The sequence below is a fragment of the Somniosus microcephalus genome, chromosome 4, assembly GCF_052327205.1.
Source record: "Somniosus microcephalus isolate GS21.2 chromosome 4, FLI_Smic_1.0, whole genome shotgun sequence".
Lineage (NCBI taxonomy): Eukaryota > Metazoa > Chordata > Chondrichthyes > Squaliformes > Somniosidae > Somniosus > Somniosus microcephalus.
In genome coordinates, this window is record NC_140990.1 from 280,842,702 (window position 1) to 280,869,903 (window position 27,202).

General features: G+C 47.5%; 1 protein-coding gene across 2 annotated transcripts in view; it reads right to left on the reverse strand.

The window, feature by feature from the left end:
• The window catches only part of cfap221 (cilia and flagella associated protein 221), a 382,896-nt gene that overhangs the window by 112,405 nt on the left and 243,289 nt on the right, over nt 1-27,202 (reverse strand). For both annotated transcript variants that reach the window (XM_085986538.1, XM_085986539.1), the window contains exons 15-17: nt 20,334-20,455; nt 19,186-19,266; nt 2,548-2,655 (exon numbers count right to left, since the gene is read on the reverse strand). In XM_085986538.1, the coding sequence (XP_085842664.1) occupies nt 2,548-2,655; nt 19,186-19,266; nt 20,334-20,455 (311 nt within the window). The remainder of the gene's footprint in view (nt 1-2,547; nt 2,656-19,185; nt 19,267-20,333; nt 20,456-27,202) is intronic.

Here is a 27,202-nt window from a genome sequence, read left to right on the forward strand (position 1 = left end):
TGCAGTTAACAAAGTCCAAATGTGAAGGGGTGACATGATGAATAAAAGTCCAAATGCATGGGACATGGGAATTTGAGAGTATGTGACTTGGAGGATTTTTTTCCGTGAGTGAATGGTCAAAACATCGGATTGGAAAACTGAAGGGGATGTGCCTGGTTAGGAATTGAGGAATTGGTCAGCATAGTATTGTCAGTGATCAAAGCCATAGGTGCAGAGAGACCACAAGAGATGCTGAGGTTGAAGAGACAGCCAAGGAAATAAATTGGGGCGTTTATATGAAGGTAAGATTGAGAGGGGCAAGTGAATTTGGGAGTTGAGGTGAAGTGTGAAAACAGAAGAGGTTAGATTAAATCACACATTACAGAAACTAAGGTAGGAGAAAATAAGAAAAACTTGCATTTATATAGCACCTTTAACATAGAAAAAAATCCTAAGGCACTTCACATAGACACTGAGCCAAGGAGATATTAGAAGGGTGATCAAAAGCATGATCAAAGAGGTGGTTTTAAGGAAGGTCTTACAGGAGGAAAGGGGAGTAGAGGGGTTTATGGAGGGAATTCAAGAGCATGGGGCCTCGGTGGCTGAAGGCACAGCTGCCAATAGTGGGGCAAAGGGAGTGGGGCTATCACAAGAATCCAGTATCTGAGGAGTGAAGAGTTTAGGAGAGGGGCAGAAGTTGTAGCGCTGAAAGAGATTATAGAGATAGAAAAGACATTCAGGGAAGGAAGGAGTAAGAAAAGAGAGAGACTCAGGTGTGAATTGCAATTAAGGGTATGCCACTCCCACAATGGTTCAGGCATAATATGATGGTGCAAATTATAGCCAGACAGGGAAACGTCTGTAAGAAAGAAGGAGTCATGTTTCGATCAGTGCCAGAATGCTAATAGAATCATTCCAAATAGGGTTGTGGATGTCAAGGGCCTTGGTTGTAGGTAAGTGGACATTCTGGAGAGAAATATGGAGAGGGGCCTAGCATAAGCCTACAGATAAATTTGTCTTTCAGATATTTAGGCTAGATTTTCCTCCAAAAGCCCGCTTGAAATTGGGTAAGATGGCTTTAGAAAAGGGGGTAAAATTGGGCAGAGAGGCCTACTGCCATCTCATTGCTCCAACCTAAATTTCCCTCCCCGCTGACAATTGCCAGCAGGGCCTATGCTCCTGGCCCATTCCTTTCCCATCTGCCCCTGTTCTCGGCACTCCACTGGGCTGCCAGATGAAGCCTGGCAATAGTCCCTGGGGTAATGCCAGGAAGGTAACAAAGTCCCCTGATGGAGGGAGAGGGCCTTGTAGCAGCTTCTTGTCCTTCTAATTCACCCCCAGCACTTACTTGCTGAAAGTTTCAGTCTTGGCCAAGGCTTTCTGTGGGTGATTTGTTATAGGTGGCTTCCACCTCTCTGGTGCTGCAGTGGTGGTTCCACTGCAACATCACCTGGATTTTACTTGGAGCCACTGGTGAAATTCCACTAGGAGCCCACAATGGATGCTTAATGACCCTCAACCCAGGAAACTGATTGAATGTAATGGTGGAGTTGGTACAGCAGGATCAAGTCTCACCCTGACCCTGTAGGGGCAGTTAGAGGTAAATCTAGCCCTTATCCTTAAAAGACAGGGGTCTTCCCTTTTAAATGCTGACTGCTCATCACCTCAGAAAATGCCTGCTCCCACTGCCTGTTTCCTACTGTTGAATTGAGCAATCCGGCCAAGAGTGACAGGAAATTGTACATGTGCTAATACGTATGTATGTCATTAGGATTGATTTTAAAATTAAAATAAAGTTCTCATCTGTTTTTAACAGAACGCCTTATGCTTACCTTAAGGGCTGAACAGATGTTTATATATGGTGCACAAAAGGCAAAACTTAGGTGAGATTGATCCCTGACTAATTTTCCACCCCCGCCCTAGACCCCACCGCCAGCGTCCATTCTAATTAAACTTGCTGCAGTTACCCTGAAGTGAACGAACAAAAGATCAGTTCACCTGAACCTCTACATCATCTTTCGTTTGGTGGCAGTTCCAGTTATTTATGAGGAAATATGTGCATCAGTAATCAGTGAATAGTATTACCTTTGCTTTCATGAACACTGATCATGCCAGAGATTTTCAGTAAATTAATTTTAATAAGCTCAAATAGTATGAGCGTGCGTCCTTTTTGAGGAGAATCTGCTTCTTTTCCAGACCAAAATATCAAGGCTGCTCAGAACAGATGAGTGTAATACAATTGTATTCTTGTATCTTGGGCAGTTCTGGCAGCTTTACTATACGGATACAAATTGCCAGATCTACAATTGTTCATTTGTAACAGGGAAAGGTGATGAGTAGTTTAGGAAAATGGATGACCATTAAAGATGCAACATCTTACAAAGCTTTTCCACTTTTGAATTGGAACATCTTGTTAAGTGGAGATGACACCAAAAATTCCTATTTAGCATAGGATCCTTAATGGCCTTCTTAATTTCCTAAATTTAGATCTTAATTCTATTCCTAACAAATAATAGATCTTATATTTATATTTCCAAATAGTATGCTAAATTAGATAAGATTAATTACCTCTGCTCCTGACTTGAGGGGCCGTGACAATGTTAATGGAAAATAACTGGATGGAACATTGTGTGTAGAGTACAGATCGTATTCCATTCGTTTGTAATGTGGAAGAACCTGTAAAGTTTATAAATTACATAAAGTAAAATGTTACATTAAAGAGGCCTAAAAATAACTGAAGATCATGTTAACAGAAGAAATGAAACCCACCAAAATGGATATTTTCAGGTATTTTTGTTTCACATTATTCTTTTAACACTAATTCAAATGAACTAAAATCATAATTCAGACACTATGGCCAGAATTTTCCCATTGCTGAGCGTGCGGGTTTGCGGGTGGGTCGGCAGTAAAAATCCTGGAAATTGTGAGCGCATCAAGGACTCGCTGTCATCCCGCCGCCTTGCGCATTTAAGTTAGGCAGTTTTGAAGGCGTGACATGGACCCAATCGGCAGAGGCAGCGACCTTATTCAAATCATTAACTGCTTGTTGAGAGACCCATAAGAGGATTTTTTTAACATCAGCTTTTGACTTCACTGCAGGAGCACGGGCTTCACACTGCTCAGGTACCTCGCCTGTGAAGGAGAGGCAGAAGCCCAGTGGCCATTGGCAAGTCCGTTCACTGAGAGCTGGGAAAAGCACATAAATACTCCAACATTACACCTCATTATTTACCTCATCGAAAGGTATAAGAGCCATAAAAGCTTAAGAAAATACTTTAAAATAGTGGCTAAATGGCATAATACAGTTAATTTACCTGAACGACTTATTGTATTAAGAAACCCCCTATTTTCTTGCTCCAGTAGTATAGTCCGACACCCCCTTCATTCTTGCCACAATGGAACAGTCCCTAAGCCACACATGGGTGCAGCCATCTTACAGTTTTAAACTGCACGTGGTGAAAGAGGCAGAAGCTGTGAGGTTTGGAGCAGTACAGTTTTTGACCGTGTTCGTTTATACGTGTTTGCTTTGTAATTCTGTTTGTTAAGTGTTATAGTAAACCGTTTAAAAGACAAAGCTACGTTTGGGAACGTTTTATTTTGACACGCGTCTACTCGATGTTAAAAGCCCCACAGCCCAGTGGCCTGCCTGTTTGGAAACTAAGAAGCGCCACTACATTAGTCAAAAACTGGCTCCCTAAGAAGGAAGGGACGGAATCGTCGGCGAACGTATACATGAATGGTCACGGAGCCAGACGACAATTTAAGAAAGCGAAGGTACAGTGACTGTTACTTGCTTTGTTCATTCTGTTGAGAAGCTAAATAAGAGCTGCGGGTAAAATGGCCGAGGCCTTACGGAGCCAGGAGCTTCCCCCAGCCAGAAGGATTGCTGGCCAAAAGAGGGAAATAAAGCTCACCCCAAAGGCAAGGGAAGAGAAGTTACATAGAAGCATAGGTGCAAGGAAGGCTAAATTAGTTCAGATAACTGGAAAAATGAAGATAATTGATCGTCTCATGGAAGATAATGCTAATATTAAGAAAGCTGAAGACATGATGTATTACGATTTCTCCAAGCTGCATGAAGAATTTAATATACTCAATGAAGATGTATTAGCACTTCTGTCTGAAGAAGAGGGAAACACTGATCAGCACGACTGGTTTGATCTTAAATCAACCAGCATTAAGGACTATATCAAGGCCACGGAGCAGTGGATGTTAAAAATTCGTCAAGATGCTGATACAGCAGAGAAAGATAAGGTTGACGATGAAGTCGGACCAGACGATAGCATTTCAGAGACTTCCGCCAGACCGAGCAAAAATGGAAAAGAAGGTAGCTCTGTTTCTGGACGCAGGTCAGTCGCTTCTACCACAAGCTCGGCGCGACGCATGAGAGCGGAGGCTGAACGGGCGGCGTTGATGGTGCGTGCAGCATCTTTAGATGAGAAGCAAGCTCTTGAACGGGAAGAGGCCCAACTGCAGGTCCAAGAGGCCCAACTGCAGGCCCAACTGCAGGCTCAACTGCAGGCCCAGCAGGCCCAACTGCAGGCCCAAGTGCAGGCCCAACAGGCCCAAGTGCAGGCCCAGCGGGCCCAGGTGCAGGCAAAGAAAGAACGGCTGGAGATGAAAACAGCTATCGAGGTCTCAGATGCCAGGTTGAGTGCGTACAAAGATTATGAAGGCTCACGGGACGGCGGGAGCCACTGCCAGTCAACGTTGCCACATAGAGTTGGATCCAGGGCACCTTCAAGAGTTACAACAGAGCCCGAAAGCAATTCCCCGGCATTACAGCGTGGAAGAGTGGCCTCTCCACTAACAGGAGCACGTGATGCTACCCCAGACGTCAGACGGTCTAGACTAGACCCTGCTGATGACCACCAGAGGCCTGAAGACACAGGGAGAAGCCTATACCGAGTGATGCAACGTCAGAATGAAATTACAGAGATGCTTGTAAAACAACAGAATCTGTTTCGACTCCCTCAAAGAGACATCCCAGTGTTCCAAGGCGACCCACTCAAGTATAAGCCCTTCATCAGATCCTTTGAACAAGCCATTGACTCCAAGACAGAGAGCAGCAGTGATAAGTTGTACTACCTGGGACAGTACACCAGTGGTAAACCACAAGACCTGGTCAGAAGCTGTGAACACATGAGACCGGACCGGGGATACATAGAAGCCAGGAAGTTGCTGCAGGAGCACTATGGTAACGAGCTGAAGATAGCCACTGCATATATTGAAAAGGCTACCAAGTGGCCACAGATCAGATCGGAAGACGGAGAGGCATTGAACGCATATGTTCTCTTCCTCATAGGATGTCGCAACACCATGGAGGATGTTGAATTCATGGAAGAGATGGACAATCCTACGACTATGAGAATCGTCATCTCTAAGCTTCCTTACAGGATGAGAGAACAATGGAGAAGAACAGCCTTTGAGATAATGGAGAGACGGAAAAGTAGAGCCAGGTTTGCAGACTTAGTGAATTTCATAGACAAACAGGCTAAAATTGCTAGGGACCCATTGTTTGGAAACATCCAGGATGTCAGCCCGACCACCGATGGAAGAGTGAAAGCCAAGCCTGCTGAATCAAAGACTCTCAGGAAAGGTGGTTCCAGGGGAAGCAGCTTTGCAACTATCGTCACTCAGGCCGAGGAAGAGAGGCCCCAGAACTCATCTCCCAAAAAGAGCAGCACAGTGACGCCTGCTAATGCCTTTCAGAAGCCATGCTTATTCTGCCAGAAGAATCATACATTGGATTTCTGCAGCGACATCAAAGCACAGCCACATAAGGACAGAATCGAATTCCTGAAGTACAACGGCCTATGTTTTGGATGTCTCTCTCAGGGGCACCTGAGTAGAAACTGTAAGCAAAGAACAACATGCAGAGAGTGCACTCGGAAACATCCCAGTCTGCTGCATATCCATAAAGAAGAACAAGTCTCTAAGAAGAGTGAAGAAAACAATACCGACGAGAAGGTCGTTTCAAGTGCTCTGGTGTCGCTAGAACCAGAGACTTGTGGACTCACTGGGGCCGGTGACAGTGACTGTATTCTTGCCATCGTACCAGTAAGGATCAAGTCTAAGAGGAGTGAGAAGGTTGTGGAGACTTACGCCTTCATGAATCCAGGTAGTTCAGCAACGTTCTGCACAGAATCACTCATGCGACAGCTGAACGTTAGAGGCAGAAGAACAGAAATCCTATTACGCACCATGGGTCATGAGAAGTCAATGCAAAGCTATATCCTGTCAGACCTAGAAGTGTGTGGACTTGAAGAGAAGGACTTCATAGACCTGCCTAATGTTTTCACACAGAGGGAGATTCCTGTTAGAATAGGGAACCTAGCCCTGCAGAAGGATGTGGATAGATGGCCCTACCTAGAAAAGGTGCGTCTCCCATACATTGAAGCAGAAATTGGCCTATTAATTGGAACCAACGCCTACAAAACTATGGAGCCATGGCAGGTGATAAGCTGCAAGGATGACGGACCCTACGCCGTCAGGACAGCCCTTGGATGGGTAATCAATGGACCGGTAAGGAGAGATGATGGCCACAAGTCGAACAAGGAGGAACGACAAAACGTCACAGTTAATCGCATCTCTATCGCAAGCATTGAAGAGCTGTTGATACAGCAGTTCAACGCAGACTTCTCAGAACGCAGCTGTGAGGAAAAGACAGAGATGTCACAAGAAGACCATCAGTTCATGGGTTTGATGACAAGGTCTACACAGTTCATTGATGGCCACTATCACATTGGTTTGCCACTGAGAAGACAGACCGCGAAGATGCCGAACAATCGCTGCATAGCAGAGCAACGCGCCATCAGTCTAAAGAGAAAGCTGAACAAGAACCCCGACTTTCACGAAGACTACAAAGACTTCATGAGAAACATCATAGCGAAAGGCTATGCTGTAAAAGTGCCCGAAGAACAGTTGAACAGAGACGATGGAAGGGTCTGGTACATTCCTCATCACGGGGTGTATCACCCAAAGAAGAAAAAGATCCGTGTAGTGTTTGACTGCGCCGCCTCATTCAGAGGAACTTCATTGAATGACCAGCTGCTTCAAGGTCCTGATCTTACTAATACCCTCATTGGCGTCTTGACTAGGTTTAGACAAGAGCTCGTTGCCATGATGGCAGACATAAAATCAATGTTCTACCAAGTCAGAATCCCTGACGAAGATGCTGATCTTCTGCGTTTCCTTTGGTGGCCAGATGGCGACGTTAGTGAAGCGATGGTGGAATGTAGAATGGCCGTACACCTGTTTGGAGCCACATCATCTCCCAGCTGTGCAAGCTACGCTCTCAGAAAAACTGCAGAAGATGGCAAGGGCAAAGCACCATCCGAGGCTGTGGAGACAATCTTCAGAAACTTTTATGTCGATGACTGTCTGAAGTCCGTGTCAACAGAAGACGATGCCATCGCACTGTCAAGAGACCTTAGAACTCTGTGTTCGAATGGAGGATTCCATCTGACTAAGTGGATAAGCAACAGCAGAGCAGTTCTAGCTTCTATCCCAGAAAAGGAAAGAGTCACTGAAGTCAAAGATCTGGACCTGAGCCACGATGTCCTTCCTATCGAGAGAGCTCTTGGTGTACAATGGTGCATCGAGTCAGACACGTTCAACTTCAGGATAATGGTGAACGAAAGACCATCCACAAGACGAGGGATTCTCTCCGTGGTCAGTTCCATCTACGACCCTCTCGGATTCCTGGCACCACTCATTCTGCTGGTGAAGCTGATGCTACGAGAGCTGTGTAGAGACAAGAGAGGATGGGATGAAGATATCCCAGAAGGTCAAGCTCAGAGATGGCACAGATGGCTGACAGATTTGCAACAACTTTCTAGCTTCAACGTCAGTAGATGCATCAAGCCCGCGAGTTTTGGAGTTACAAAGACGGCTCAACTACATCATTTCTCGGACGCCAGTGAGGACGGCTATGGCACGGCTACCTACCTCTTGCTGACAAATCAACAGGGCCAGAAACATTGTGCCTTCCTCATGGGAAAATCCAGGGTGGCTCCGCTGAAGCAGGTCACCATCCCGAGACTGGAATTGACGGCAGCGGTTGTTGCAGTTAAAGTTGACCAGGTGATGCGTAAAGAGTTACAGCTCCCATTAGAAGAATCTGTCTTCTGGACGGATAGCACGACGGTGCTGAAGTATATAGAGAATGAGAAGATACGCTTCAAGACCTTCGTAGCAAACAGAATCTCATCCATTAGAGAAGCTACACAACCATCTCAATGGAGGTATGTAAACACCTCATTAAACCCAGCAGATCAAGCCTCACGGGGATTGAAGGCTGAAAACTTCATGAGGAGTGAAACTTGGATACAAGGCCCAAGTTATCTGCTGGAAACAGAGAGATCATGGCCAGAAAGACCAGATATGCCAAGTCAGATTACTGAAGACGACGTCGAAGTCAAGAGATCAGTCACAGTAAATTTCATAACTACGAAAGAGAACTTTGACACAGTGAACAAGCTTGTTAACCATTTCTCAGGGTGGCACCAGTTGAGGAAAGCAGTTGCATGGTTTCTAAGGTTGAAAGAGTTGCTGCTACACCTGAGCGGTAAGAGAAAAGAGTACCGAGCCACTATCAGTCAGTCTGAAAGTAACCCTGATAAGCAGAGAATGCTTCTACAGCAGTATATGCATCAGCACAAGACCACATTGAGCAAGAATTCATTGACCGTGGAGGATTTGGCCAAGGCTGAGAAGGAGATAGTTTGCTTCAGTCAAAGACAAAGATACCCAGAAGAAACCGAAGCTCTACAGCAAAATACTCCAATCAAGAAAGGTAGTCATATCTACAAGCTGGACCCTACACTGCAAGATGGAGTACTGAGGGTGGGAGGGAGACTAAACAAATCTGCTATGCCAGAGGAGGCCAAGCATCCTGCTATCCTTTCTAAGGACCTCCGGGTTGCTACTCTCATTCTTCAGCATATACACCAGAGTATTGGACACAGTGGGAGGAATCACGTGCTTGCGAAGCTAAGACAAAGATACTGGATTCCAGGAGCTAACTCCGTAATAAGAAAAATACTCTCTGAATGTATTGTTTGCAGACGGTTACACGCTAGAGCTGGGGAGCAGAAAATGGCAGACCTGCCTGAAGACCGTTTGTTACCAGACAAGCCCCCATTTACAAACGTAGGGGTGGACTATTTCGGGCCTTTCGAGGTAAAGCGAGGACGGAGCCTTGTCAAGAGATATGGTGTGCTTTTCACTTGTTTGACCATCAGAGCAGTTCATATTGAGGTGGCACACACGCTTGACACTGATTCCTGTATTAACGCCTTGCGGCGCTTTGTCTGTAGAAGAGGACAGGTGTCCATTATGCGTTCTGATAATGGCACTAATTTCGTCGGAGCGGAGAGAGAACTACGGGAAGCTATTGAAGGTTGGAATCAGCTTAAAATACAGGAAGCCATGATGCAAACAGGAATTAAGTGGATCTTCAATCCTCCGGCTGCATCCCACCACGGAGGTGTCTGGGAAAGACAGATACGCACCGTAAGAAAACTACTCAGTTCTGTACTGAAGCAGCAAGCGCTGGACGACGAGGGACTCCAAACCGTTCTGTGCGAGGTCGAAGCCATCATTAATGACCGACCGATAACTAAGACATCAGATGATCCCAATGACCTCGAAGCCCTGACTCCGAACCACCTGTTGTTGTTGAAAACACAGCCAGCCATGCCCCCGGGAGTCTTCAAAAAGGAAGATCTGTATGCCCGTCGGAAGTGGAGGCAAGTTCAGTATATGTCAGACCTCTTCTGGACCAGATGGACAAGAGAATATTTACCTCTGCTACAGGAGCGTCAAAAATGGTCCAAAATAAAGAGGAACTTCATCGTCGGAGACATTGTCTTAATTGTGGATGATTCAGCCCCTAGAAATTCTTGGTTGATGGGAAAAATAATTAAGACCATGCCAGACTCCAGAGGCGTCGTTCGTCGCGTCTGTTTGCAAACCAAGACCAGTACCCTGGAGAGACCGATCACAAAGCTCTGCCTGCTACAAGAAGCAGCGTGAAAAGCTCCTGAACGAAAGAAAAAAGTGGACACTTGTATTGTAAATATGTTGAACTCATTAGTTTATGACTCTTAATGTTTGAGTAATTGATATGCTTCATGTGCCTAGTCAATTAGGGGCAGGAATGTAAGAGCCATAAAAGCTTAAGAAAATACTTTAAAATAGTGGCTAAATGGCATAATACAGTTAATTTACCTGAACGACTTATTGTATTAAGAAACCCCCTATTTTCTTGCTCCAGTAGTATAGTCCGACACCCCCTTCATTCTTGCCACAATGGAACAGTCCCTAAGCCACACATGGGTGCAGCCATCTTACAGTTTTAAACTGCACGTGGTGAAAGAGGCAGAAGCTGTGAGGTTTGGAGCAGTACAGTTTTTGACCGTGTTCGTTTATACGTGTTTGCTTTGTAATTCTGTTTGTTAAGTGTTATAGTAAACCGTTTAAAAGACAAAGCTACGTTTGGGAACGTTTTATTTCGACACGCGTCTACTCGATGTTAAAAGCCCCACAGCCCAGTGGCCTGCCTGTTTGGAAACTAAGAAGCGCCACTACAAAAGGTTTTTGCTGACTACATTTTGCCCACAGAATCAGGTGTCAGCAGTTTGCAGGTCATTTCTGAAACCTCACAAGCCACTCTCACCACATTGCTACTCAGAACATTGAGGGATTGGCCCTCTGATCTCCACTTTACCTGCCATCTACTACATCATCATGGGTGCCGTTTATACTGCCTCACCTTGGTTCTCAGAATTGGACCAAGATGAGCCCCACCACCAGCAGCAGCAGCCACACCAGCAGCAACCACTACAGCATCCTTCTCCTCAATGACCTGATGCTCCACAGGAGAGAGGGGGTCAGCACAGGGCTGCAGCGTGCTGGAGGCAATACCCTAACACAGGGTATACAGGCAGAGGATGAGCTTTCTGGACATGATTGAACAGCAGTGCTTCAGGAGGCTCAGGCTATCGCGCCAGGTCGTCTCAGACATTTGTAGCTTGCTGGAACAAGACCTGCTGCCCAGAGGACCTGGTGGACACTCCTTACCAGTGGCTGTCAAAGTCACCACCGCCCTCAACTTCTTTGTCTCAGGCTCCTTCCAGGGATCTGCAGCAGACATTTGCGGGATCTCACAATCGGCCGCCCACAGATGCATCACCCAGGTGACCGATACCATGTTTCACAAGTCAGCCAATTATGTCAACCTTGCCACTGATGAGGCCAGTGTTACTGAGTGGGCGCTGGGCTTTGCAGCTCTGGCTGACTTCCCACAGGTGCAGGGCATCATCGACTGCACACATGTGGCCATGAAGGCACCCTCTCATCACCCAGGAGTGTTTCAACCCCAAAGGCTTCCACTCCCTCAATGTGCAGCTTGTCTGCATCCATAAAAAGATAATCATGCATGTGTGCACCAGATTCCCTGGCAGCCATTATGACTCTTTCATGCTGCGCTAGTCCACCCACCCTCAGCTCTTTGCACCTCCAAACAGATTACCGGCTGGTTGCTTGGAGACAAGGGCTATCCACTGAAGACGTGGCTCATGACACCCTTGAGGATATCAAGTACTGAGGCCGAGGAGCGTTATAATGAGAGCCATATCTCTACCAGATGTGTCATAGAGTAAGCAATAGACATGCTGAAGATGCCTTGACAAATCTGGAGGAGCCCTTCAGTATGCGCCAGCCAGGGTCTCCAGAATTATCATTGTTTGCTGTATGCTGTACAATACAGCGCAGGAGCGAGGATTGGAGCTGTATGAGGAGCAAGGCACAGTGCACACAGCCTCTTTAGAGGAAAAGGAGGAAGAGGAGCAGGTGGCAGATGAGGACGAGGAGGAACCTGAGGTGGAGATGGCACCAGCAGCAGTGCACATTGCTGCCCGGGAGGCCAAAGGATATGCTCATCATGGCTAGACTTACTTAACTTGCTCCAATGCACCCCTATGGCTGCCACATGCTGTACTAGGTTCCTCGCACAACAACACCATAAAGCATCCCTACAATAAACAAGCCATTCCTCTCACCCAAACCCCCAGTGCTCAAGGTTAAGTGATGTCTCACCATCCACTCCAAGTGACAAATCCACTTTCAAGGTAGCAGGCAAAAATGGACAAGACCGGAAAGTGGTGCAAATAAATACATTTATCTGTGCCATCAAAATTACTGAAACTTAACACTAACATTTGCTCATACACCCATTTGCATACCCTTGTGTATCTACTTTTGTGTCTTTTTTCTTTTCTGAGTGCTTCTACGAGGTGCAACCCCTGTGGCTTCAGCAGAGGTAGAGGCAGGCTGCTCACTTCCTTGCTGTGACTGGTTAGACACTTTTGACAGATGTCCTCTGGGTTTTGGAGCCTGTGATGGCCCAGCCAAAGTCTGCTCCTCCTGCAACTGTGCAAAGGCAGACTCGGCCATCGGGCTCCAAAGAAGCATGTGGGGCTCTGACTGGGGGGGAGGCATTGAGGGAAAAGTGGGAGCACTTTGAGAAGAGCCCCCACTTCCATGTCCCCTCTCACCATCATCCCGCTCATGGGCCACCCACACTTCCCTGCTAGCAAGGAGCTGGAGTTTTTTTTCATTCATTCCTGGGATGTGGGCGTCGTTGCAAAGCCAGCGTTTTTTTGACATCCCTAATTGCCCTTGAGAAGGTGGTGGTGAGTTGCCTTCTTGAACGATTGCAGTCTTGTGGTGAAGGTACTCCTACAGTGCTGTTAGGGAGGAAGTTTCAGGATTTTGACCTAGCGATGATGAAGGAACAGCGATATATTTCCACGTCAGGATGGTGTGTGACTTGGAGGGGAACTTGGAGGTGATGGTGTTCCCATGCGCCTGCTGCCCTTGTCCTTCTAGGTGGTAGAGGTCACGGGTTTGGGAGGTGCTGTCGAAGAAGCCTTGGCGAGTTGCTGTAGTGCATCTTGTAGATGGTACACACTGCAGCCACGGTGTGTTGGTGGTGGAAGGAGTAAATGTTTAGGGTGGTGGATGGGGTGTCAATCAAATGGGCTGCTTTGTCCTGGATGGTGTGAAGTTTCTTGAGTGTTGCTGGAGCTGCACTCATCTAGGCACGTGGAGAGTATTCCATCACACTCCTGACTTGTACCTTGCAGATGGTGGAAAAGCTTTGGGGAGTCAGGAGGTGAGACACTTGCTGTAGAATACCTGCTATTGTTGCCACAGTATTTATGTGGCTGGTCCAGTTAAGTTTCTGGTCAATGGTGACTCCTAGGATGGTGAGGGATTCAGTGATGGTAATGCCATTGAATGTCAAGGGGCGGTGGTTAGGCTCTCTCTTGTTGGAGATACTCATTGCCTGGCTCTTGTGTGGCGCGAATGTTACTTGCCACTTATCAGCCCAAGCCTGAACATCGTCCAGGTCTTGCTGCATGCGGGCACGGAATGCTTTATTATCTTAGGAGTTGCAAATGGAACTGAACACTGTACAATCATCAGCGAACATACCCATTTCTGACCTTATGATGGAAAGAAGGTCATTAATGATGAAGCTGAAGATGGTTGGGCCCAGGACACTGCCCTGAGGAACTCCTGCAGCGATGGCCTGGGGCTGAGATGATTAGCCTCCAACAACCACAACCATCTTCCTTTGTGGTAGGTAAGACACAAGCCAGTGGAGAGTTTTCCTCCTGATTCCCATTGACTTCAATTTTCCTAGGGCTCCTTGATACCACACTTGGTCAAATGCTGCCTTCATGCCAAGGGCAGTCACTCGTACCTCACCTCTGGAATTCAGCTCTTTTGTCCATGTTTGGACCGAGGCTGTAATGAGGTCTGGAGCCGAGTGGTCCTGGCTGAACTCAATCTGAACATCAGTGAGCAGGTTATTGGTAAGTGCCACTTGATAGCACCGTCGACGACACCTTCCATCATTGTGCTGATGATTGAGAGTAGCCTGATGGGGCGGTAATTGTCCGGATTGGATTTGTCCTGCTTTTTGTGGACAGGACGTCCCTGGGCAGTTTTCCACATTGTCGGGTAGATGCCAGTGTTGTAGCTTTACTGGAACAGCTTGGCTAGAGGTGAGGCTAGTTCTGGAGCACAAGTCTTCAGCACGACAGCCAGGATGTTGTTGGGGACCCATAGCCTTTGCTGTATCCAGTGCGCTCAGCAGTTTCTTGATATAACGTGGAGTGAATCGAATTAGCTGAAGACTGGCTTCTGTGATGGTGGGGACCTCAGGAGGAGGCCGAGATGGATCACCCGCTAAGCAATTCTGGCTGAAGATGGTTGCAAACGCTTCAGCCTTGTCTTTTGCACTCGCGTGCTGGATTCCGCCATCATTGAGGATGGGGATGTTCATGCAGCCTTCTCCTCCCGTTAGTTGTTTAATTGTCCACCACCATTCATGACTGGATGTGGTGGGACTACACAGCTTTGATCTGATCCGTTGGTTGTGGGATTGCTTAGCTCTGTCTTCCGCTGTTTAGTATGCATGTAGTCCTGTGTTGCAGCTTCCCCAGGTTGGCACCTCATCTTTTTTTTTAGGTACGCCTGGTGCTGCTCCTGGCATGCTCTTCTAAACTCCTTATTGAACCAGGGTTGGTCCCCTGGCTTGATGGTAATGGTAGAGTGAGGGATATGCCGGGCCATGAGGTTACAGATTGTGGTGGAATACACTTCTGCTGCTGCTGATGGCCCACAGCGCCTCATGGATGCCCAGTTTTGAGCTGCTAGATCTGTTCTGAATCTATCCCATTTAGCACGGTGGTAGTGCCACACAACATGATGGAGGGTGTCCTCAGTGTGAAGACGGACTTCGTCTCCACAATAATTGTGCGGTGGTCACTGCTACCAATAATGTCATGGACAGATGCATCTGCGACAGGTAGATTGGTGAGGATGAGGTCAAGTAGGTTTTTCCCTCGTGTTAGTTCTCTCACCACCTGTCGCAGGCCCAGACTGGCAGATATGTCCTTCAGGACTCGGCCAGCTTGGTCAGTAGTGGTGCTACCGAGCCAGTCTTGGTGATGGACATTGAAGTCCCCCACCCAGAGTACATTCTGTGCCCTTGCTACTCTCAGTGCTTCTTCCAAATGGTGTTCAACATGGAGGAGTACTGATTCATCAGCTGAGGGAGGGCAGTAGGTAGTAATCAGCAGATTTCCTTGCCCATGCTTGACCTGAAGCCATGAGACTTCATGGGGTCCGGAGTCAATGTTGAGGACTCCCAAGGCCACTCCATCCCACCTGTATACCACTGTGCCACCACCCCTGGTGGGTCTGTCCTGCCGGTGCGACAGGACATACCCAGGGATGGTGATGGAGGAGACTGGGACGTTGGCTGAAAGGTATGATTCTGTGAGTATGACTATATCAGGCTGTTGCTTGACTAATCTGTGGGACAGCTCTCCCAATTTTGGCACAATTCCCCAGATGTTGGTGAGGAGGACTTTGCAGGGTTGACTGGGCTGGGTGTGCCGTTGCCATGTCCGTAGCTGGTGCCGAGGTCGATGCCGGGTGGTCCGTCCGGTTTCTTCCATTTTATTTTGTTTCGTAGCGGTTTGTTACAACTGAGTGGCTTGCTCGGCCATTTCAGAGGGCAGTTAAGAGTCAACCACATTGCTGTTTGTCTGGAGTCACATATAGGCCAGACCAGGTAAGGACGGCAGATTTCTTTCCCTACAGGATATCAGTGAACCAGATGGGTTTTTATGACAATCCGATAGTTTCATGGTTACCATTACTGATACTAGCTTTTTTATTCCAGATTTATTTAATTAACTGAATTTAAATTCCCCAGCTACCGTGATGGGATCTGAACTCATGTCTCTGGATCATTAGTCCAGGCCTCTGGATTACTAGTCCAGTGACATTACCACTGTTTAGTAGACCGATGATGCCTGGGGTTTTGACAATGTCGGACTTATATTCATCTCCATGTGCCAGCCACCTGTGGTTGAAGCATAAGCTTACGCGAATCTGGCATGGATGAGTGCATCCCTTGCCTGACGGCTAGCAATGGTCGCCTGCTGCTGAATTGGCCACATCCGGCCCGGCAAGGCATCGCTCCCCATCCTCCTCTTCCTTGCCTTTTTTCTCTTCCTCTGAGGAGGCTGTGTGCTGAGACACTTTTTCATCCGGCAGCACTAAGCCGCACTGCTGTGCGATGTTGTGCAGGGCACAGCAGACGACGATTCTGAACACCCTGGCTGGTGCATACTGCAAGGCACCTCCAGATCTGTGTAGGCATCGGAAGCGCATTTTGAGCAAGCTGATGGTTTGCTCGATGATGCTTTTGGTGGATATGTGGCTCAAATTGTACCGCTCCTCAGCCTCGTTTGATGGCCTCCTCATCGGTGTCATAAGCCACTTTTTCAGGGGATAGCTCTTGTCACCAAGAAGCCATCCAGAAAGTTGGTTTGGCGGATGGAAGAGCTGAGGCACAGTAGACTGGCGCAGGATGAAGGAGTCATTGTAACTGCCAGGGTACTTTGTGCATACATGCATGATGATCTTCCTGTGGTTACACGCCAGCTGGACGTTCAGGGAATGGAATCCCTTGCAGTTGACAAATACAGCTGGTTTGTGATAGGGTGCCCTAATGGCTACATGTGTGCAGTCTATGATGCCCTGCACCACTGGCAAGCCTGCCATATTGGCAAAGCCAAATGCACGCGCCGTCACACTTGGGCCATTCATGGAGAAGTGGATGTAATTGTGCGACTTTGCAAAGAGGGCATCGGTGCAGGTGTGTGGGGCCGACTGGAAGATGCCGCTGATGTCTGAAGCTGATTCCTGGAAGGAGCCCGAAGCATAGAAGTAGAGTGCGGTGGTGACTTTGACAGCAACTGGTAAGGAGTGTCCACATGTTCCTCTGGGCTTCAGGTGTTGGTGCAGCATTGCGCAGCTGTCAGTGGCTACATCTCTCGAAAGTCTCAGCCTCCTTTGGCACTGATGGTCACTCATGCTGACGAAGCTGATCCTCTGCCTGTAAACCCAGTGTTGGGGGTATCTCCTGTGGCGAGGTGCAGCCCTGCGCTGAGGCCCTCTGCCCCCCGTCCTGTGCAGCATCAGGTGGGTGAGGAGGAGGTTGGCACTCCAGGTGCTGCTGCTGCTGTTGTGGCTGGTTGTGTTGCTGCTGTGGCTGGTTGTGGTGCTGTTGTGGCTGGTTGTGGTGCTGTTGTGGCTGGTTGTGGTGCTGCTGTGGCTGGTTGTGGTGCTGCTGTGGCTGCTCTCCCTCCGATTTTGACGACCAGGATGAGAGAATATAAATGGTTCCCATCCCGTAGCTATAGATTTTACTTGAGGCAAGAAGCTTGCAAGCACACAGTCGAAGTAGCTTGAAATGATTCCAATCAGGTCACACTGCAGATGGCTGTCAGCTTGAACAGTCAAGGTCAATAGATTTGCAAAATCTTATCCCAAACCTCCAACAACAAGGTTGTTGCATTTGAATGTCAGCCATGTTACAGGAGTGCTTTTAAAGTGCTGCACCAATTACTACAAATCATCACCTCCAGCAACTCGTCTCCTTGCAGCTGGCCTGTTTCTAACAAGACGGGAATCAGGAGCCAGAAGCACGAAAATGGGAAACCACTATCAAAATAGGATTACCAAGGTAATTAACAGGCAGTTAACTGCCTTAACTATCTGTCCCACCGGTTCCAGTCGGGTCAGTTTGGGAGTGGCTGAACCGACACGCATGAAAATCGCGTGGGGGCGGGATAGAGTCAGGCTGGCAGGCTGAAGCCATTTTTTCTGATTTTTGCTGCCAACCCGCCTCCTCAGGGCTATTGAAATTGAGCTCCAGTTGTCAACACTACTCTATCTCGCACAGGACCCACCAAGTTAAGCGTATCTGCGCTGGTGCTGGGTGCGCTTGGGTCTGCTGACGGTGCACCCTCAGAGGCTGGAGGTTCCTCTGAGGAGTCGTCTTCCTCCTCCGGCTGGATAGTACGAGGGGGAGGGCACTTGATGGACATGTGGGAAAGTAAAGAGATGAATTAGAAGTGTTATAATAAGAATGGGTAACGTTATCATTATGCACATGATGACATTTCACTGGCTGCTGACATCAGTCACCATATGAGTGACTGCTGTAGACCATGTGGCTGTATGAGATGTAAATCTGTCATCAGGTTGCTGGGATGTCCCTGTCTCTCCATCTCCCACCGCCAGCAGCTCTGCAACTCCTGGTATCTCCAGGGCCCCTGCCTCTGCTGGAGTCAGTTGTGTGAATACTGGAGGGCCACCTCCGGTTCTCTGCCTCTCCTGTGTGTTCTGGGCTCTTTTCTCCTGCAAGGAGGGAAAGAAGGGAACTTTGAGTGAGAGTGATGGAATGAGTGTAAGGAATGGATGGGTTACATCTCTAGAGGGTGACTATGAGGGAGTGGGCTGACAATGCCAAATGGCCTCCTTCTGTGGTGTTACTTGCTATGATTGCACTAGGGTGAGGGTGAGTGTCAGGTGTGGTTAGTCAGATGGGGATGTGAGTATGTGCTAGAGAGAGAGGGATGGGTGGGCCTGCAAGGTATGTTGGTGTGAGGAATGATCTGAAGGAGTAGACTTGGGAAGGCAGGTGATGGGGATGTGGTGATAAGCACATCAGGATGAAGGTGAGTGTGGCATTGCACTCACCTTTCCTGACCTCATGAGATCATTGAGTCATTTTCTGCACTGGATCCAGGTCCTCCTGACCACATCCCTACTGCTGACCACCTCTGCTATCTCCAACCAGGCCTTTTTGGTGTTTTTGGGAGGTCTCTTGTGCCTATCTGCAGGGAACAGAACCTCCCTGCGTGCTCTCACTGCCTCCACCAGAATATGCAGGGATGCATCAGAAAATCGGCCCTCTGCCTTTGAGCATACATCATTTAAAGTTTGGAACAGTACTCAGACCTTTTTATTTCACTTTCCACACTTCTCTAGCAACCTTCAAATGAGTTGTGTGCAAGGCTGTTTTAAATATCGGTGCTGGTAACGAGTCATCGATGAGGTCATCAGACCCGCTCTATTTAATTGGGCAGGGAAACGCACATGACTACTTTAAGTGGCGCCATTTAGTTAAAGTAGCCCTGAAGAATGCGCTGAGCAGAGCATCGTGTTCCCAACCTACTACGTGGCCCGCACGCACCTGACCCGAAGGAAAAAATTCCGGCCTATGCATCATTGAGAATGGCATAAGAACTGTAACTTAAAATACATAACCTTTAGATTGAAGAATGGCACTAGTCGATTGATTACTACTTCTGAAGGTTTGACAGACACAGGTCCAAGTGCAGCAGCAGCCTAAAAAATTAGATGTTTATTCATTAGACGTGGTGTGCTATTTTGAATACCTGTTCCATTTCTAATGGAAATTTTACATTGTTATACTGGGTTAATTCGAAACTGAACCCTATCAGCAATGATGTTTTGAATTATTACAGCCATGATGCTGAGACATTATGCTGCTAGAAATTGTGCGTGCTTTTGTTATTGTGATTAACAACTCCTTAAAATTAAAAAATAGTATTTAATACTGAGAACATAAAATATCTCTATTTATCCAACATATTTGTTAAATGTCAATCTTTAATTTTATATTTAATTGTAGAACATCCCATGGGTTAATATATATACTTACACTAGACAGAAAATATCAGACAAAGCACCAGAAACATACAGAACAAATAGTGACAGTAATAAAATGACGAATGCAGCAGCACCCTGAAAATGGTCCTTTTTGCCCTTGTTTCTGCCCCTCCCCCAGAAAATGGGCATAAAGAGGACCAATTTCTACCCCTAAAGATGCTATTTAATCTCAAGTTGTTTTTGCCGATGCAAATTAGCCACTTCAAACCTGTGCTATATCTTTGGACTCCACCCAAATCTGCCCTGTGTAATGGAGGCAAAAACTCTGGCATCATTTAAGAAACAGTTGAATCCTATACAAGGTTTTTCTGGATGAATGAGTTTTGGTGGGCCAAATGACCTTCTCCATCTATGTCTGTCTTGTCATCTTGAATCTAATTCCACTGTTTCTCACCATTTGTCTTGCCTTTTATCTACTGGACATTTGCTTACTGTACCCTATCCAAACCAATATTGAATAACTATAAAATATATCAAATGCTGAATTTATACTACATGTTGCAATTATCCTCTACAATCTACTGTCAATAAACAAGATATCTGCTATGAGAAATACTTTGTTCACCTATATAGTCAATATAAATGTGCTAGCAGAACTGCTTTGTTGTGTTTTAATTAAATGATGACTATAAAATTTAATTATTGCATATATTTGAAACTTGATTTGATTGTCATTAAATATAAATAATTCAAATTCCCAACACATTTTATATTTTACTTACTAATTCATCACTGCAGTCAGGAGAGACATAATAAGGAAATGTAAAAGGCAGAATGTTTCCAATTGCAAGATTCACATTGCATTCTTTCCCAATTTCCTGAACTGTCCAGTCAATGCTGCTCTCTGCCAAGGGAGGAAGAAGGAAAAATAACTGATAACATTTTAGTACAGAAAAGTGCACAGAAAATCATTCTTTTGGTCAAAGTAGACCCATAGGGCTTAAAGTTCTGTTTCGGCTCAATAATGGAGAGAGGGTAGATATGCAGAGAGGGACTGGAATTTGGGGCTTGGACTTTTTTTCACCAGGATTCCTTCCCGTTCAAAATCCTGTCTTAAATTCCAATGGGGCGAGTCTTTTGCTCTCCCACGCTATGTCAAAGGGGCAAGTCAGGGGGAATTCCCGGAATACTCAGGAAATTTCATCTCGTTCACCCTTACAAGGGTACATGTAATCTCACCAGCTGAAAGCTGGAGGCAATTCTGTGGAGGCTGCAGGTAAGGCATCAGACTTTGCCCAGACTTAGGCAAATAATCACTGAGGGAACTGATTACCTTAAATTGAAACCAAAAGGCTCCCTTTCAAGTTGAAGTTATCTTTAACTTTTTAAATCTTCAATCCAGGAAGGGCCCCATTAATCCCCAAATAGAGGTTAGGATTAGGACAGATTAGGACATTCGCGACTGATGCATCCTTATGGGCACAGGCTGCCTACCTGAACATAGGACTCTGTCCTCATAATTTGGGATGGGGTCTGGATCATCTGACATCAGTGGAATTATGGATGTTCTGCTGCAATTCTGCTGGTAGAGCAGGCACATGGGAAGAAAAATTGGGTCGCTTTGTGCCTCCCGTTAGCGCCGCTGCTGACGTCTCCTGCGAAATTCAGCGGGAGGTTAGCAGCGGTGGTAGCCGGTAGCACCCTGCGGTGCTGCGCCTCCGGCGATGATGTAATTGCCGTGCGCAGCACCCCTCTTGTGCCCCAGCCACAAACTTTGGTCGCGGCAACATACCTACCGCCAGACCATATGTCCGACAGGGTCAGGGTGTTTTTTTTGCAGCCGCGGTGGCGCAAATTAAAGGGCAGGTGCCGGGCGGCCTTTTGCTTTGGCCGCCTGTCAGCACCTGCCCCTTCTGCTTTTTTATGCGGGGTGCCGGCTGCGATCGGTCAGCCCGTCACTCCTCGAGTGCCGGGCTGTTTTCCAGGCACCCCGCTCCCGGTGGTCTAGCAGGGCCCACCCGGTGCACGCAGTGCTTGGCCCCTCCCTTTTAATCAGGGGAGGGAGGCCTGCAATACCGCGCGGCGCTACGTGCTGACGTGTGTGGCGCTGTTGCACCTAGTGCCACGATATTCAATAGTAGCGCCCCAGGAAGGAGGGGAAGTGCTTCCAGTAGCGCCCCGCCTTCTGCTTGGGGTGCTACCACTGAATTTATGGCTAACTTTTTCGGGGTGTTAAAAGTAGCGCCCCAGCGAAGTTAGCACCCCAAAGGGGGCGCAACCGAATTTATCCCCCATGGAATTTCAGGGTTAGGGTTAAGGCCTCTCATTTGTCTCCTTAAATAACCAGAGTTGCTTATAAAACACTAAACTGCACACAGGAAATGTAATATTTGTCCTCGGCGGCATTGACTAAATCACATACATCTACAAGTTAAGAGTCAGTCAGAAAACAATTACTTAAAAGCAGCACAATGATGAAACTTAGCCATATTGCTAGCTCTTAAAGGACAATGGCAACTCCACATCATAATGTTACATACACGCCGACTTGAAGTCCTAATTGGGACAACTTTTGCTATTGTACCAAGATTCTGTCTCGATAAGATTCAATCATGCATAATCTGCCTTTTCTTTTAAATGCAGATTTATTCATAATCAGTTCGTAATTATGTGTTAGAGGTATAACTTACCAACAAGATTTATAAATAATGCGAGGCACTCGGTTTTTAATTTTTTAAAATTCATTGACAGAATGTGGGCGTCACTGGCAAGGCCAGCATTTATTGCCCATCCCTAATTGCCCTTCAGAAGGTGGTGACGAGCCGCCTTCTTGAGCCGCCGCAGTCCGTGTGATGAAGGTACTCCCAACAGTGCTTTTGGTAGGGAGTTCCAGGATTTTGACCCAGCGACGATGAAGGAACGGTGATATATTTCCATGTCAGGATAGTGTGTGGCTTGGAGGGGAACTTGGTGGTGGTGGTGTCCCCATGTGCCTGCTGCCCTTGTTCTTCTGTTGGTAGAGGTCACGAATTTGGGAGGTGTTTGGCGAGTTGTTGCAATGCATCTTGCAGATGGTACACACTGCAGCCATGGTGCACTGGTGGTGGAGGGAGTGAATGTTTAAGGTGGTGGATGGGGTGCCAATCAAGTGGGCTTTTTAAAAATTTGTTTATGGGATCAGAGCGTCGCTGACAATGCCAACATTTATTGCCCATCCCTAGTTGCCCTTGAGAAGGTGGTGGTGAGCCGCCTTCTTGAACCGCTGCAGTCCGTGTGGTGATGGTACTCCCACAGTGCTGTTAGGTAGGGAGTTCCAGGATTTTGACCCAGCGAGGATGAAGGATCGGCAATATACTTCTAAGTCAGGATGGAGTGTGACTTGGAGAGGAACTTGGAGGTGGTGGTGTTCCCATGCGCCTGCTGCCCTTGTCCTTTTAGGTGGAAGAGGTCGCGGGTGTAGTGTATGTGCTTTAAGTCAGAACTACTTTTTACAGCTCCTGTATACTGTAGTACCGGCAGTGACCACACCGGTATATAAGCTGTGCGCATGCCTCTGTACCCTAGTCTAGAGATTACCCTCCTCCAGTAAAGACCTGTTATTTGTTTATGTACAGCATCCGTGTAATTATTTATCCACTGAACCACGGATCTAACAGTGGCGACGAGTGTTGATGCGAATCTACCTGCAACATAAAAATTTTTAAAAAATAGTTGAGTCCAGGAACACGGGCGTCGACCGCGAGCAACCGCCCAGCAGTCAGGCAGAGATCCAACTTCGCTGGGGAGGCTGTGGAGAGCCGGGCTTGGTTCCCCAGCCACAACGAGCAGTAAGAGACCGACGACAGGTCCAGAGCAGACCCTTCCCGAGCAGTGGCGGCTGGAGCCGACCAACGGCAGAGAGAGAGAGCCGGGCAGCGTCGACGGGGTAAGAAAGAGGGTGAAGAGAGCAGGGCGCAGCCAGGGGTTGATCACCGAGCGGCGTCGAGGAAAAATACTGCAAACTGGAGAGAGAGAGGGTAAGAAACAGCCGGGTTCTAGACTGAGCGGCGTCGACAAATATCAAGAGAAGAACGCGCAGAGCACAGCCAGGGATCACGGGCTGATCAGGGTCCGCGGGGCGAAGCAAGGGGAGAGGCCATTGAGCCGCGGAGAAGCAAGGAGAGCGCGGGAGGCGCCATTGAGCCGCGGAGAAGAAGGAAGAGTGCGGGAGACGCCATTTTGCGAAGCCGCAGCGGAGAAGACGGGCGAGCACGGGAAGGAAGGAAAGCGCGGGAGATGCCATTTTGTGCCAGCGGAGAAGAAGGGGAAGCGCGGGAGGCGCCATTGGTGATAGTTAACGCACAACCAAGGATGCCGAAGAGTGGCAGTATCTCTACGTTCGACAATGAAGTCGAAGATTGGGCGACATATGTGGAACGTATTGAGGTGTACTGCAGGGCGAATGAAGTGCCAGATGCTAATAAAGCACTGGTTCTGTTAAATTCCATGGGTGCAAAAACTTATGGGTTACTGCAAAATCTAATAATCCCAGAGAAGCCGGTAAACAAGAATTTTGAAAGCATAGTAGAAATCCTACAGGACCACTTAAACCCCACACCGCTGCTGATAGCAGAACGATTTAAGTTCCATAAAAGGAACCAACACAAAGACGAAAGCAATGCTGAGTACCTAACGGAACTGCGCAAGCTATCGGAATACTGCCAGTTTGGAGCGGGACTAGCAGACACGTTAAGGGACAAGTTTGTGTGTGGGCTACAAAGTGAAGGAACCCAGAAACGGCTTCTATCAGAAAAGGACCTTACGCTGGACAAAGCTTTCAGTATGGCAGTATCACATGAAGCAGCCGCAAGGGGCGCTGCAGAGATACAACGGAGACCGCAAGAATATGGCACCAACGAAATGACCTATGGAACAGGGAAGTGCTATCGCTGCGGCAGAACAACACATGACCAGAAAGATTGTTGGTTCAAGGACCAAGTGTGCAGACAGTGTGGGAAAGCAGGACACATAGCAAGAGTCTGCAGGTCTGGGAAGAAAACCAACAGTAAGAAATCTCCACAGGAGAAGTACAAAAAGGTACACCAGGTGATGGACAGTGGTTCAGACGAACAGAAAAGTGACACAGACTCCGGAAGCAAGGAGCTGGGTTGTCTGAAACTACATAATGTAACCGAAATGGAGGATCACCAGACTATCTGGGTTACACTCAAGATAGACGGAGTCCAAGTGGAAATGGAATTGGACACAGGGTCAGCTCTAACAGTCATAAATCAAAGAGACTACAAGCGGCTATTTTCACACATACCCTTGAAAGCTACAGAGATTGTCTTGAAGACGTATACGGGGCAAAAAGTCTACCCCAAAGGAAAAATAAGGGTGAAAGTGACATATAAAGGTCAGGAAATACCTAAAATGGATATATATGTATTGCCAAATGGAGGACCACCACTGCTAGGATGTGAATGGATCCGGAAGATACATTTAGATTGGCATTCCATACAGGCACTGAAGGTGGAGGCCCAAAAAGAATGACGACGTCACATCTGGACGACTGTCAAAAATGCTAACTGACGCAAAAGAAGTGTTCCAGGAGGGACTAGGAACACTAAAAGGAATAACAGCAACAATTAAAACAGAGGATAATGCAAGCCCAAAGTTTCTGAAGGCCAGACCAGTGCCTTATGCGATCAGACCAACGGTTGAAGCAGAGCTGGAAGGGTTGGAACGTTCAGGAGTACTGTCCAAAGTGGACTGGAGCGAGTGGGCTACACCCATCGTTCCTGTAATGAAGAGGTCGTTGAGTAATACGCCTGGGGAACCAAAGAAGGTCCGCATCTGTGGGGATTTTAAGGTGACAGTGAACCCAGTCCTTCACACGGTGCAATATCCACTTCCACGAATTGAGGATATTTTTGCCTCGCTATCTGGTGGTAAACACTTCACCAAAATTGATCTGGCCCAGGCGTACTTGCAAATGGAGGTAGAAGAAGCTTCGAAACATTACCTTACGATCAACACCCATAAAGGTCTCTATCAATACAACCGGCTGGTGTTTGGAGTAGCCTCGGCTTCGGCTATCTGGCAAAGGACGATGGATCAGGTCCTGCAAGGGATTCCAGGGACCCAGTGTTATTTGGACGACATCTTGGTCACGGGCGAAAATGACGGTGATCACCTCGCAAACTTGGGAAGGTGCTCGCCAGATTAAAGGAATATGGGCTACGAGCTAATCGCCACAAGTGCGAGTTTTTCCAGAAACAGATCTCGTATTGCGGCCACGTCATCGATGAAGAGGGGTTACATAAGTCCCCTGACAAGATAGAGGCAGTAGTCAAGGCTCCAGCACCGGAAAATGTGTCACAACTGAGGTCGTTCCTCGGGCTGGTAAACTATTACTACAAGTTCTTACCAAATTTGTCTATGGTATTACACCCGCTGAACACCCTACTGCAAACAGGGGTACCATGGAAGTGGGATGACGAACGTAGACGAGCTTTCCAGAAGTGTAAAGAATTGATCACATCAAAAGAGGTGTTGGCCCATTTCAACCCAGCACTACCAATTCGTTTGGCATGTGATGCATCACCCTACGGCATTGGAGTGGTGCTGTCGCACAAATTCCCAGACGGGTTGGAGAGGCCAGTAGCCTTTGCGTCTCGGTCACTAACCTCAGCCGAGCGCAACTACGCCCAGATTGACAGGGAGGCCCTCAGCCTAGTATGGGGAGTAAAAAAATTCAACCACTATCTGCATGGACAGAAGTTCACCTTGCTGACTGACCACCAACCACTTGTCTCCATCTTTAATCCTAAGAAGGGCGTGCCAGTAATGACTGCACAGCGGTTACAAAGATGGTCCCTGTTTCTAGGGGCGAATCAATATGAAATAGAATATAAAGGCACGAGACAGCATGGAAACGCTGATGGGCTATCGCGCCTGCCACTGCCTACTGTGGAGGAAGCACCAGCAGTGGACCCTATTGAGATATTTTATTTGTCGATAATTGAACGATTGCCAGTAACAAACGCGGATATAGAGAAGGAGACCTGCAATGATCCGACGCTGTCACGGGTATATGAATTGACGGTGAGGGGATGGCCAACACATGGCGACTCACTGTTGCCAGCATTGTCATCCAGAAGAGAACAGCTGTCAGTATGCCAGGGGACAGTGATGTGTGGATCCAGAGTGGTGATTCCACCCAAGTTAAGGGAGAGAGTGCTAAATGAGCTACATGAAGGTCATCTGGGGGGAGTGAAAATGAAAAGCCTAGCTAGGGCTTATGTGTGGTGGCCGGGAATCGATCAACAAATCGAACACCTAACTAAGAGCTGCTTAGGATGCCAGAAGGTCCAAAATGCACCACCACATGCCCCTCTACACCCATGGGAGTGGCCCTCCTCTCCATGGCAATGGGTGCACATTGATTTCGCTGGTCCATTCATGGACTCAATGTTCTTAATAGCAGTGGATGCTCATTCAAAGTGGCCTGAGGTGATAAAGATGTCTTCAACCACTACAGAGAAAACGATTGCAGTCCTACGGACCATATTTGCCAGAAACGGGTTGCCAGAGCAGATCTGCTCTGATAATGGACCACAGTTTGTGTCCGACGAGTTCCAATAATTCATGAAAAGGAATGGGGTAAGGC